At 41.2% G+C, this 13,847-nt stretch overlaps 1 protein-coding gene and 1 long non-coding RNA gene across 2 annotated transcripts; one reads left to right on the forward strand and one right to left on the reverse strand.

The window, feature by feature from the left end:
- Positions 1 to 4,844: 4,844 nt before the first annotated feature.
- On the forward strand, positions 4,845 to 13,660 carry nr2f6b (nuclear receptor subfamily 2, group F, member 6b). Its single transcript, XM_004067935.5, has 5 exons — positions 4,845 to 6,543; positions 7,842 to 7,936; positions 9,465 to 9,799; positions 10,070 to 10,316; positions 11,306 to 13,660. Exons 1-5 carry the CDS (start codon positions 6,275 to 6,277, stop codon positions 11,578 to 11,580), a joined length of 1,221 nt encoding a protein of 406 aa, XP_004067983.1. The 5' UTR covers positions 4,845 to 6,274; the 3' UTR covers positions 11,581 to 13,660.
- LOC144991875 (uncharacterized) lies at positions 5,490 to 11,594 on the reverse strand. Its single transcript, XR_013655536.1, has 3 exons — positions 11,299 to 11,594; positions 10,003 to 10,322; positions 5,490 to 9,806 (listed from the first exon to the last, which is right to left on the reverse strand). It is a non-coding gene; the product is annotated as an uncharacterized LOC144991875 (long non-coding RNA).
- Positions 13,661 to 13,847: the final 187 nt, after the last annotated feature.

Raw genomic sequence — 13,847 nt, forward strand, 5'->3', positions numbered from 1 at the left:
TTCCTGCAGGTTTGATTGGTCATGTTTATCAAACATGCTGCTATAAAAAGCCAGCACCGGCAGCAGTTTAATTTAAGCAACAGAGCATTTCTGAGTATTTTAAATATCATCTGAGATGTGCAAATACACCGACGGCCACTGCACTTCTGAAAATCAGTTGGCGAAGAAAGTGGGACAGAAAAAATCTGCTGTGATGCTAACATTTCTAAAATAACAAAAATGTCGGAGTAAAAGGGAAGAAAAAGACAAGAATGATGGTAATGTAAGTCAAGTGGCCTGGAATGTCTGTTTTTGTTTTGCCAAAAGCAGGTTTTACGGCCGTTTCAGACGCCCCCGACTTTCCTGATAAAAGGCTAATCTTCTGTTCAAATACGTTGCTGTGATGAAAATTTAGTCCTTGGGTTCAACAGCAGAGCATATTCTAAAAGCTCAAAAACCAGCAATAAGCTGAGGCAGGAAAAACTGAATACTTTCAAATGATAAAGACTTCAACCTGAGAGCTAATTATTTCTGTCCAGCTGCACAACAAAACACATTATTTAATACCACCCAACATTCTTACAGATACCACATTAAAGACCAATCAGAGGAAAACTGTGTTTTTGGTGTTTTTAACATGCTCTTGTGGCATTTTTCTGATGATGGAAAAGTAAGTGTAAAACGACTTTTCTGAGTATTTCTTTATTGAATTTGTGAATCAAGAGCAGATGGAAAACTGAATGTGCAATAACCTCCCTGCTCCGCTTCATTCTGATGGATCCACTTGAAGACGAACAGATTCATGTGTGTCTTTGTTTTCCTCGTCTGAGCTGGCATCTGGATCATATCTGTATGGCTCCAATGTTGCTCGGCATTTTGCGGACACCCCCAATGTTAGGTTGGGAATGTGAGGGGTTGTAAGAGATAGCTGGAAAGTGCTTTGAAAGATCGCTCAGTTAAAGGTGATGAGAAGGGGGGCGGGGTTGCTTGGTGCCAACAGTCCTACCCAGAACTCAGAGGCAAATTTCTGAAGAACCCCTACCACTCTGCAAAAACTATGTCCTAGAAAATGACAGTTTTTATTTTTATTTTTTGTTTTAGCTAAAAATGGCAACTGGGTTGTCGCTTTTACAATAGATCAAAAAATGATCAGAGTGGAACTTAAGGTGAAGAGAAACAGAGTAGCGTGCAGATTTATAGCACTGCTTTCCAACTTCTGGTAACAAAAGTAAAAAAACCTGACTAGTCTCAATCATATACATTTAAATCTGCTGTTTTTGCTAGCATTAACTTATAATCACAGAATTGACTTTCCTCATTCCTGCAGGTTGATATGTCGCAACAGCTAACCCACCTACACATTTTTGCCCTCCAATTAAAAAAACTCACAACAGAACGGTGAAAACAGCCCCCTCGGTTTCCTGACCACATGATTTTGCATATTTTGATGTTGAGTTTGGCTTCAATCTTCCCTTTAACTCAATTTGTTGCTCCATTAAGCTGAACAACGCAACAGAGCAGAGCCACTGCAGGTTTTTCAGGCCGGCTGCTCCTGCAGAAACATGCAATTTCTGAACACCCACTTACACTTTGCTTCACTAATGCAAAGTAATGCTGCTGCTGTCAGAGACTTGATAGATTAGATTAATGTCAACTACTTTAACATAACAAAACAGTCACCATGACATACTTTCTAAACTTTACAGTCAACTTTTGATCATTGTTGTTCCTTTATAATTGAAGAAAAACACAATAGATCTGTGTTAATATATCCATGTGTGAATTAAAATAATATTTTAGTAGAATTGGGGAGAACATTTCACAGCAGTGACACTGGACCCCAGAAGTGCCTCCAGAATGAACAGACGTCACGACAGTCAGCTTCATGCTGCGATCAACATTCCTGACCTGCAGTTTAAAGAGGACACACACGTATGAACGTACATAGACTCACAGGTATGTAAGGAACACATGTTCTGCACTCATGCACAAGGACGCCTGCAGTGATTCAAACTCATACTCTCACCTACAAACCAAGCCAGGCAAAAAAACACACAAAGTCAGCGATCTGACCTTCGTTTCACCTGCTGCTGTCTTTACAAACCAATTCAGTCCATGTGTTTTCTCTACCAGGTTGACTTTTGTTCACCCATATTTACTATAACTTTGGAAAGTCAAGGTAGTCAGAAATTTTGAGGTTTTAAACATGGAAACGTAAAAAGAAATAGCACCAGGTCATTGACACAATGGTCGAGTTTTTACATTGATTTATTGGTCTACAAATGCTACACTAGTGCATTCAAATGATTTTAGGATTTCACAATCTTTAATCCTTTTTTTTCCAACTTCAGCAGATCTAATTACAGTAAAGCCACATTTTACAGTTTCAGTCTTGGTCACGAGGTTGTGATAACAAGCACCTGAGCCGCCGCTCTCCCGGCCTTTAACCCTCCATGCACTGCATGCAGTCTGTGGAAATGCTGCTTTATTTCAGTTTGACATCATTGCTTTGTTTTTGATTGTCTTGTTGTAATTTGAGTTAAAAATATGTAGCTACAGGCTAAATAATTGTGATATCCAAACTGAAAGTTTTTAATGGTTTTTACTTTTAACTAATGTTTTTTTTCTTTTTCTTTTGGAAACAAATAACTGCATCGTATTTTTGGAAAAACTCAAAAGGATTTGGATTTTTGGCAAAACATAAAAGTAAAATAAAACTAGGATGCACTAAAAGTCTGGATAAATAAAACCAGGTTTTGCAAACTGCTGTTGTTTTTTTAAACCCCTGAGATAATGTAAAGGACAAGTGAAAACTTGCAGCTGCAACCGGTGCCAGCAACTTAGAGCAGAAGTTCAGCTGGCTTATTTACAGCAGTGAGTTTTCAAGGTAAACTGGAGCGGGAAGGGTCTCCATTACTGCTTTTGCAGTATCGTGTTAAAAAGTCAGAGCCCAAATGTGTAAAAACCTTTAGACTTTCTGCTTTTTTTTATGTTTCCAACTGAATCCTCAGTCAGAATCAGAGTGGCTCAGAGGTCAGAGCTCTTATAACTCGTGTGCAAACTGCAGTTTACAAGAAAGCGCTAATTCAACTTACAGCAACTTGGAGTGGTCTCTGATAACCTCTTAACCAAACAAAAGGCCCACCCATGCACAAAGAGCCCCGCTGAGACGGAAATAGCCTGAAGTTACCAAATGCTCACATTACAAGGCTTTAAAAAAAACAAAAACAAAAAACTAGCTTAAATCTTCTACTTCTCTGTAGATCAGTGTCCCTCTTTGGCTTTTGAACATCGCCTAAGAAAAACACAAGGTTTTCTGAAGACTGTTGGAACAAAATGCTTTGTCATATCAGGGGAATTCCTGGAAAAACATGTGAGGAGCAGACATGTTCTGGTGCACAGAGGCTCTTAATAGCAGGCATGTTGGGAAGCGAATACTATGGGAGGCTTTTCTTTCTGCATTTGGAGGCTGTTATTAGAAAACTTGGTTGGAGGCTTGAACTGTTTACTTTGTCCTCCTCTTTTCATGGAGACCTTCACATGACAAAGCTGTTGGTATGGCAGCAAATGCAGGCCAGGAATTCCAAAGGAGCTCTGCGGACTGCCAAGACGATGGCTTGGTGACTCATGCAGGAAATTAAACTTGGATTACTCAGACAAATGTATTTTAAAATACTTTGTTAGGTCACCACTAAATCAACATAAAAAAGTTAGGTTTGGACAAATAAGTGTCTTTAGTGGTGTTTTTAACATGTACTCATGGCATTTAGTTTCTCCAGAGCGGAAGTAGTTCATTAGAAATTCATCGCTGAGTTGGGGGCAGAACTGTTGCCGTGGAATAAGCCCAACGCCATTTCCTATCATCCATCTGTTTACATGCTCTCCTGCTAGCTTACAGCCCTTTACACCCCCAACCAAACATTACTGGTGCAACAAAATGGCGAGCAGAATTGGAGATATCCAGCTGCACAGTTTTGAGCCACATGCCAGCTCAGACGAGGAAAATGAAGACGTACATGGATCTAGTCATCTACAAGTGGATGCGTCGTGTGGAGTGGACCCATGTCATAGCTGCAAACTTTTCCCAACATCATTTTTTCCATCTGCTGCTGATTCACAACGATTTGAATAAATAAATACTCAAAAACACAATTTTAAGCCCAAATGTCCTTTATCAGAAAAATGCCATACGTATATGTTAAAAATGCCAAAAGCCAGATTTTCATTGGAGTGGGTCTTTAAAGAACTTTCAGTTTTTAAACTTTTGTGTGAAAATTCCTCTTTTGGAGTTCAGGAAATGTTTGGAAAAAAAAGTTTCATTCAAAATTGATATATTCCTCTAAAGTTCAGCAACTATAAAGAACTCTCTTTGGTTAGGTTGTATAGAGCTTTCTGAAAACGGCATGTCGTCTTCAGTGGCATCCTTCACGCAGACCTGTGAGTGTGTCCAGCAGGTGTGAAAGGGAGTCAGCAGCGTATCATATAACCTTTGACAAGTTGCTCCACAACAACAGGCGCTCCCTGTTATTATTGGGTCAACAGTAAGAGGAGGTCTTCTGGATTAGAGCGGAGTGGAGAACATGCGTGTGAGTGTCGTGCACCCCCCCTCCTCTCTTGCTCCTTCCTCTTTGTCTTACAGCAGAGTTGAGGTTAACTCCCCCATGCTCCCAGGCTGGCCCGGGGGTCAGAGGAGAAACAGGCAGCCAGTCAGGCTGGCCGGCATTCTTTCTGCTGCGTGCATGTGTGTGTGTTTGTTTGCATGTGGCTGCAGCCCACTCTGTGCTCTTTGACTCCACTGGCCTTATAAGGCATCCAGCGCCATGGCAACAGCAGGGCTTGAATAGCAGTGTCAAATCCCTCAGCCCACAGACGCACGCTCACTCTCCCTAAAGGAGGGAGCGAAGCAGAGAAAGAGGAGGCGATCTGTGGGCTGATCTCTGCAGCAGCGTCTGGCTTTCACTACAAGCTCTGTGACTGTTTTTTTTTCTGTGCTTGTTTGCCTAATTTATTCCTGCCCAGGCCAGCAAAGGAACAAGAGGAAAAAGGAGGAGAGAAAAAGGACGAGGAGCAGAGTAAAACAGTGGAGCCCGACTCCCTGACAGGGAATGTAGGGAGCTTCTGGCCTCTGGATGTGACTGCTTGGTGGACAGGTTCCGACAAAACAAGACATGAAGAAGAGTGGAACGACTTTATGACGCTTTGAAAGAGGAGAGGCGACCGTGGCGAAGGAGATTTCCCAACCCTGCTTTAGTTTTCGGCTTGTTTTCCTCTGTGACATTTGATCCCCTGACCTCAGTGGCTTTGAACGAGTTGGAGGGACCACAAGACCTTTATCTTACGCAGGAAGAGGAGGACATCTCTGGAAAACTTTGTCACTGCAGATCTTCTTTCATTTAAAAAAGGTTGCAGGTATTGAAACGCCAAAATATTTTCTACAAACATAAGCAGCTAATGTTGTTTTGTTTTTTTAAAAGACTCGCTTGTTTGAGAGCCTTCTGAGGTGAAAGCAGTTTCTTTTTTTTTTCCCTCTTCACTGCAAGTGAGTCCGGACCAGAACTGTGTCAGATCAACAGATAGCACCTCAGCACGACAGGAACTGGTTGGACTAGTTTAAAAGTTGGAGGAGAGGGCAGGGCAGTTTAACCCTGCCTGAAGGAGGGCTGTGTTTTATTTTCCTTTCACCCGCCTGCCCTTCTGGGAAAAAGTAGCAGCTGGAAAGAGAGGCGAACGGCGCCTTTTTCCATCTGAAGAGCGATGGTTTATGTCTGCGCACCATGCTGAGGGATAGGTGAGGCTTTTTTTCCCCTTTCATCTGGTTAGACTAAGAAAGAAAGTGAAAGGGTGGAAGAAGAAAAAAAGGAGCAGGAGGAATCAAAGTGTAATTTATTGTTTCCTGTATAAAGGAGCAGGGCTGCACCCTTTTCCTCTGGCCTGAACTCTGAACCACTGAAGTTTTCTCAGAGCTCGGGAACCATTGATCAGAGGTCAGGGCAGAGAACAGAGGGGCGAAACAAGAACAGAGAGAGCAGCAGGATTAAAGAAGAGAAGGGAAAACACTCGGGGAAGGACCTTCGGGTCAACCCAGCCAGACAGCAAAGAGGTGAAAGGTCAACCAGTGACAAAGTTTTCCTCCACTTCTTTAGAGTTTGACTAAAAAAACTGCTTTGGTTGAAAACTCGCCGTCAAACACTTTGAGTCTGGATTCACTTCTTTTGATTTTGAGGAGCGCGTGAAGCCGGTGGGACGGGGCAGGTCTGTGTATGATCCACCCACAGGGCCGTGTGTCTCGGAGAATATGGCCATGGTGAGCGGGGGATGGGGTAACCCCAACGGGGACACTAATGGACTGGGGGAGAAGGCTTACCTGAGAAGGGAGGAAGAGGATGGGTCACCTCAGGCGGGGAGCAGCGACGTGGACGTCGCGGATGAGGACAAGGGCTGCGTGGTGGACTGCGTGGTGTGTGGGGACAAATCCAGCGGGAAGCACTACGGTGTGTTCACCTGTGAGGGCTGCAAGAGCTTCTTTAAGAGGAGTATCCGGAGAAACCTCAGCTACTCCTGCAGGTATGAGATATCCACAAAGCATCACTCTTTTTGTCAGTTTGCCAATTTCAAATTATTATTAGAAATGCATCCTGACACACATCACAACATTTGGAGTGTCAACACAATGATTACAGTAAACAGAAGCAGAAAACTGTCCTTTACCTGACTGCAGCTTCACTGCTCTGTTTTATTAAAAAAAAACAGGAAAATCAAGTTTTTGGTGTTTTTAATGTGTTCTTGTGGCATTTTTCGACATATATAAAGAACGTTTGGATTAAAATGGGCTTTTCTGAGTCTTTCATTGTGAATCAGGAGCAGACGAAAAAATGCCATTGGAAAAAGCTTTTAAGGTTACTCCATGCACCATCCTGATCCATTCACATTCAGACAAATAGATCCATTTACATCTTCGTTTTCCTCGACTGAGCTGATTGGATACGGCTCCGATGTTATACACAGTTGTTGTTGCACCGATTATATTCTGTTTGGGCTGTAAGATAGCGGGAGAGGGCTTACTCCCCGGCAACAGTTCTGCTACCAACTCAGAGGTGAATTTCTAATGAACTACTGCCGCTCAGCATAAACTACGTGCTAGAGAACTACACAGTTTTTTTACTAAAAACGGCATAATCATAAATACAATTCCACAGGGAAGCTTTTTACAATAGATTAAAAGATGATTGGAGTGCGTCATTAAATAAAACGTAAAGAGTTTCTGTAACAACAAGTTGTTTCACACCAAAACCAGATTTTGAATGGAGACAGCAGATCATTTCTCACTCGGTAATGATGCCTTCCAGCCTTGTTTAAGTCTAAAGGAAAAAAAAGGAGAAAAAAAAGAAGAACAGAACAGAGGAGAGAAAGAGACGGCAGAAATGAAGGCCTGAAGGTTTGTCATGTGAGGATGGATTGCCTCAGAAGGTCAACATTCCCATTATTCCTCACTGCGGGAACATAATGCTGCAGCTCGCCCCTCTGCCGTCTGACTCCTCTCTGTGCTGAAGTTGTTTCTTCCACATAATGATGCATCACCTTTGAATGAAACATATGAATATGTATGGTTTTTGGGGGGTGGGGGGCTAAAAGCCGTTCCCTGAAACGCTGGCAGAACTCAACCTGCTGTAAAAAGCATCACAAGGGTGTGTAACGGTGATGATTTACAAAGGTCACGGGTTTTTCAGCCATCACGCTGCTCTCACTGGGCAGAGAAGGGGGGCAGGGATGACATTCATACACACATGAGCATAAACTTTCTGTTTTAAAAGGAGCATCACCTAAAAAATATTGTTTTATTTTGCATGGTTTTCTCTCAACAGATCAAACAGAGATTGTCAAATCGACCAGCACCACCGCAACCAGTGCCAGTACTGTCGTCTGAAGAAGTGTTTTCGCGTTGGGATGCGCAAAGAAGGTACGAGAGCCCGTGCAGACCAACGGTCTCAAAGGAAATGTCTGTGAATAGACTGAAGAACAGGTACAATCAAAGGCAGAAGTGGCGTCAGCGCTGCATCATCTATAACCAAGGAACTAAAGGTCAGGCTTAATGAAGAAGTTAACCCTGCTAATAGAATCCCATCACTGAACATTTCTCTATAACGCAATATCCTTGAAACATTTGATTGGGAAAATTTTCTTAATATTTACAACAATTTTTGTTCAGTTACGAAAACAGGAACGAAAACGAAAATATACTCAAACCTAAACATAGTTTGCAGATTTATTTTAAAGCAATTTTAAAAAAAGGAAATAAGAAAGTATGAATCAAAATACTGAGAAAAAAGTAAATATGGATCTAACATTGCATTGTGTTGAACTATGCAACCTTTCCAGAGAGCAAAACTGCATCTTAGATTTCCTCTGATGACATTCAGCTTAGCATGTTGGGCTTTAACAGTTTGCAAAGGTGGTCTCTCATTAAAAGCAGTTGTTTTTCAGATGTTACATAAGTTCCAGCTTATGTCAGATGAACACCGGGCGCTCTGCCATACATAGTGTGTAGTGGAGTGGCAGTGAGCCAGGAGCCACGTTAGGCCGGGTTATTAATGAACTCTGCTGACCGAAGCTGTGACGCAGGTTGTACTGTTTCCACATACACCTGGAATTGTCACTGTGACCTCTGACCCCGTCTGCTCTAACCAGTTTGAGGCAGCAAATTGAAAATGTGTGTATTAACCATACATTCATTGTTATCTTTGGTGCTTTATTATAAGGTTACACGATTCAAAGAAAGTAAAGCATGAGGAGTTTTATTGTTTTTTAAATTAAGGAACATTTGATATTTACATATTTGAATAGATTTTTTTGCTTTGAAATGACTGTTTATTTAAAAAAAAAAACATGTATGTTTTAAAATGTATTATGATTGTTTCGACAGCCACAGATACATTTTTAAATGTTATTTAAAGGTATTTTCAGAATTATATCAATAAATAATGTGAAAAGAGCCTTATGTTGAGCTAGAAATTTTATTTTTTAATAACTTCGGTTTTATGTGAATCCATATATTCTCACTAAGTTTTTGTTTTTACCCCTTGTATTAAACTAGAGTTAAGTGCAGAAAAACTTGTGGAGAGTTTTGTGTGACATTATTCTTGGAAAAGTTCTGTTTGTATAAAATGTATAAAATTAAAGAAAATTGCTTGTTCTATAAGGTCTAAAATGATGCTGACAATTTAAAACAGTTAAACAGTTTAAATAAGTTGAAAAAATAGAAGTCTAACATGGAGACAAAACCAAGAAGAAAAAATATCCAAACATTTGATACAGCAGATTGTTCTCTTGGAGTTTAAATTATTATGTAAATTATTATTTAATTTTTCACTAGAAGCATTTAAAATAGATTCTGAATCTATTGGACATCAAAGAAATCAATCAAAATCAAATCACATCCATCTTTATGAATGGAGAGCATTTCGGTGACTCTGCTGTGTTTCCCTCAGCGGTCCAGCGGGGTCGCATCCCTCCGTCTCACTCAGGAATCAGTCCAAACTCACTATCCGGGGGAGTTGGAGGCACCGGCCCAAGCCACATGGGGGCGGACTACTTCAACGGGCAGCAGGTGTCGGAGCTCATCTCTCAGCTGCTCCGGGCTGAGCCGTACCCCAGCAGCCGCTACGGGGCCCCGTATGCTCAAGCACAGATGCAGGCGTCTGCAAGCGGCACCTCCGTCATGGGCATCGACAGCATCTGCGAGCTGGCTGCCCGCCTCCTCTTCAGTACCATAGAGTGGGCCAGAAACATCCCATACTTCCCAGAACTCCCAGTGTCAGAACAGGTAGGTACTTAAATAAGCAGAAAGGGTTTTGTTTTAGTTCAAAATTAGAAACTCTAAAGCAGAGGATGAACAGAGTTCAGGTTCAAGCACATCAATTCAGTGACTAAACCATCCAGGAAGATCATTTTCATCAATTCTCAGAACCCATGATTGTTGAAAATTGACTGATTATTGTAAATGTAAAATCATTTGTCAGAAAATACCTGCTGTACAGTTTACATGAGAATGCAGCTTCAGTGACCCAGTTCTCATTGCTCCTTCGCCCCATAGGTGGCGCTGCTCAGACTCAGCTGGAGTGAGCTGTTCATCCTGAACGCGGCTCAGTCCGCTCTGCCTCTGCACATGGCTCCTCTGCTGGCGGCGGCTGGCTTTCACTCTTCTCCCATGTCAGCCGAGCGCGTGGTGTCCTTCATGGACCAGGTCAGAGTCTTCCAGGACCAGGTGGACAAGCTGAACAGGCTGCAGGTGGACTCGGCTGAGTACAGCTGTCTTAAGGCCATCGCACTCTTCTCTCCTGGTGAGTCTGCAGAATTGAAGAAAAATGATTGTAATATTTTCAGCTGAAATTTGTTTTGAGGATTGGTGAGTATGGGATTTGACCTCTGACCTCAGCCAGAGCAGTTTGGGGCAATCATTTATCAAATGAACGACTTTAAATTAACATCTTCACCACTCAATGTCTAGTATAAAAGAGTGTTTTTTGTTATCTTTTTTAGGTTTGGCCTCTTTTATTAGTAAAGCCTTTTCACATGAGTTAGGACAGCGGTCTACAGCCTTTAATGCTAAAAAAAAAGTGGGATGTGGCGGTAAAAGAAAATTGCCACGTCCCACTTCGCCATTTAGAAAATACACTAATATTTCTAAAATATAGCTTTTAAAAATATTTAGAGTTCTTGAATTATAACAAAGTGTTATTTGTTATGTATAACAACTTTAACTTCTTTTACTCTTCACAGAAGCATATTCAAGTTCCTTTCAAAATAAAATACATCCTGTGTTAATTAGGATTCTCCTGCTCCAGCAGATTTACTTATAAGTCAAACATGACATTTTTCTATGAATATTTCTTTGGTGTACTGTAGCCTTTTTCTCCTTTTACTATCAATTATAAATACCATGGCATTGGTGTAGAATCAAATAAAAAATATATATACATGTAAACATAAACTAAAAATGGTATAAATAACAAAAAATGCACCACCCTGAAAGTAAACTTTTATCATCAGTATGCTCAGTTCCCTGACATGCAAACACAAATGACAAAACTTAACTAATAAAATTAACCCAAACAACAAACCTAAGATTTTTTTTAAAGCAGTAGCATTTTCCTTGACAGTCAAACCACAGTGGAGGGACAAAAGAGAGGCATGTGGCTCCAGAGCCTCAGATTGCAGACCCCTAAGTTAGAGGAGGTTAGAGATATTGCAGAATCATTGATGTTTCGGTCATGTTTGTTAAATTTAGTAAATATGTGTCTCATCATGGTGTGTTTTCTTTGCCTTGCAGACGCATGCGGCCTGACAGATCCGGCCCACGTAGAGTCCCTGCAGGAGAAGGCCCAGGTGGCGCTGACAGAGTACGAGCGGTTGCAGTATCCCAGCCAGCCTCAGCGCTTCGGCCGCCTGCTGCTGCGCCTCCCAGCTCTGCGTGCAGTGCCGGCTAGCCTCATCTCCCAGCTCTTCTTTATGAGGCTGGTTGGCAAAACCCCAATCGAGACGCTGATCCGAGACATGCAGTTATCAGGGAGTTCCATCAGCTGGCCCTACGCTCCAGGACAGTAAGCCCCGCTGGGCTCCTAAGAGAGACAGACGGAGATCTGATTTGGAGCGATAAGAGCTCACAAAGATTTCAGTGAAGAACAAAGTGAATGTCATGAGCACAGACTGTGGTTTCAGCGATTGAAAAGCCTCTTTAGGGTCACCTTTTTTTCCACATTTATCTCTGTAAAGTTTGGCCGGAAACACACCAAAGACGCTTTCAGGGAAACACAGTGTTTGATTGTTTCCACGCATATATTTATACTGCAGCACTTGTCCATCTTGCTCTTACCTCTGGGGATCTTTGTCTCACTCCAAATGGGCAGGGCTTTCATGAAAATGCAGACTTTCACATGAGGACATGTGCCTCTTCTACCTCCTCTCATATGACCCCTAATGTGACTCCGTTTGAACCCAGGCTCTGTCTGTGTGTGTGTGTGTGTGTGTGTGTGTGGGTGTGTGTGTGTGTGTGTGTGTGAGTTGTCTCTGCTGGGGCGGATCTTTCCATGAACACAGATCAAATCATTCACAAAGTTTTGTGGGTCTTAAACCTGTGTGGGCCAAACGAACAGATTCTGTTACACATCATATTGGTGAGTCCAATGAGTATATTGCACGGATGAAAATTTGGTCATACATGGATATACATGGAAAAAGTGAGAAAAGCTGTGGTCTTTCACGTAAAATTTTCACTAAGGTGTATCATGAATGAACCACGTTGAAACCACAGAAGTACGAATAAACCACTCAAGAACACATAAATCAACGTAAAAGCCAAATTCGTGTGTGAATTATGTAATTTTTAATGTGCTATGAGAGCCGTATGCACAATATTAAATTTACTCATCGGTGGTACGTACGTGAAAAGTCCATTAGACATTTGTGGAATGGTCGTGGGAAACCACAAATTTGCAAAAATTGCGCACAATTGCGTAAGGTTTATGTAATAATTGCGTATAAACTACGTATAATAAGCGTAAACTGCAAAAATTACAAACAGCTCAAAACCAAATTCAGCCGAAATGCTCAACGAACATCTGCCCACATCAAGGAATGACAAACGCAGGAAACACTCGTGAATTCCACATATCACGCATGGATTACGACATCGAACTTTCATATGTGGAAAATGCACAAAATATACAGTGTGGCTGTGTGACACGGCTTTTACAGCATAAAAGTACATTTTACATTTGCTCTGTAGATACTATATATATTTTGGATGTTGTTAGAGGACTAGTTTGTACTTCTCAAAGTTGTCCTCTCTGTTCGGTACTTTACACCACGTTGGCACAGCCCCGTGCACATGAACTTAAACGCACCCTGGTTGTTTGGACAGTCACATCCCTGTCTTATATTATTACCTCAAAGTTTTATACAACCAAGACACAGATTGTATGGTAAAATACTCATGCAAACCATAAAGAAGGGATCAAGCGAGGCGATATTATAAAAGAAAAACAATTTTCCTGAAAGCTCCTTTTTATTTTCCGCCAAAATGTCTGTTAAAGTTTGAACTTGACACAAAATGCTTGAATTTAACCTTTTTTTTTTTTCAGTCTGTTGAGTCAATTTTTTTATTTTCTTTCACTCTTTTACCCCCCTTTTAAAAGCATGATGGACAGAAGTGATTTTAGGATATGTGATCATGCAAAGTACTCCGTTGTTGAGATGTGAACATTTCGGTATGTCTCGATTCAATTGGTACTCAGAGCTTTGTGATATTGGTGCCATGAACTGCTGCTCCCAAGTGTGAACGAATTCACTGTCTTGCCAAAATCAACTGACTGAAATAAGATGAAAGTGTAATAAACAAAAAAACATGTTCTGCTATGAATTATTTTGTGACAGAAAGAGGACAGATGTTATCCCTGATGCTGTCAACATCATCATCCTCATATAATGTTTTTGTTGGCATTCAAGCTTCAGCTATGTGAGTGTGTAGTTCACATTTTTAAGATGTATTTCTACAACCTGCCCAAGCAAAAACAAAACAAAAAAAAAGGTTTGGCAGACATGTTTGAATGTGTGTGATTTTAAAAAATATTCATTTTCTGTTATGAATTGTGTTGGGAGAATCAGTAAATTTAACAAAAACAACTGATCATGTGTTTTAGTTATATTTTTTTACACCTGAACAAGCAAACAAACTACAAACAAACAAGTGTTTGCTGTGGTTATCATTTATGAAATAACAAAAAAGTAAAAATAGGTGGTTTGTTGGGCAGAATGTGCCAACGCTTGCCACTAGAGGGCAGCAGCGCTTTCCCATTGTTGCAGGTTGGATGGAG

This window comes from Oryzias latipes, chromosome 4 (genome assembly GCF_053564925.1).
Source record: "Oryzias latipes strain Hd-rR chromosome 4, Olatipes_Hd-rR_3.1".
NCBI classification, from domain to species: domain Eukaryota; kingdom Metazoa; phylum Chordata; class Actinopteri; order Beloniformes; family Adrianichthyidae; genus Oryzias; species Oryzias latipes.

Coding starts and splice junctions, on each gene's coding strand:
- nr2f6b (XM_004067935.5), top strand. CDS start 6,275: ATGGCCATGGTGAGCGGGGGATGGGGTAACCCCAACGGGGACACTAAT. Junction 6,544..7,841: donor AACCTCAGCTACTCCTGCAG/GTATGAGATATC, acceptor TTCTCTCAACAG/ATCAAACAGAGATTGTCAAA. Junction 7,937..9,464: donor CGTTGGGATGCGCAAAGAAG/GTACGAGAGCCC, acceptor TGTTTCCCTCAG/CGGTCCAGCGGGGTCGCATC.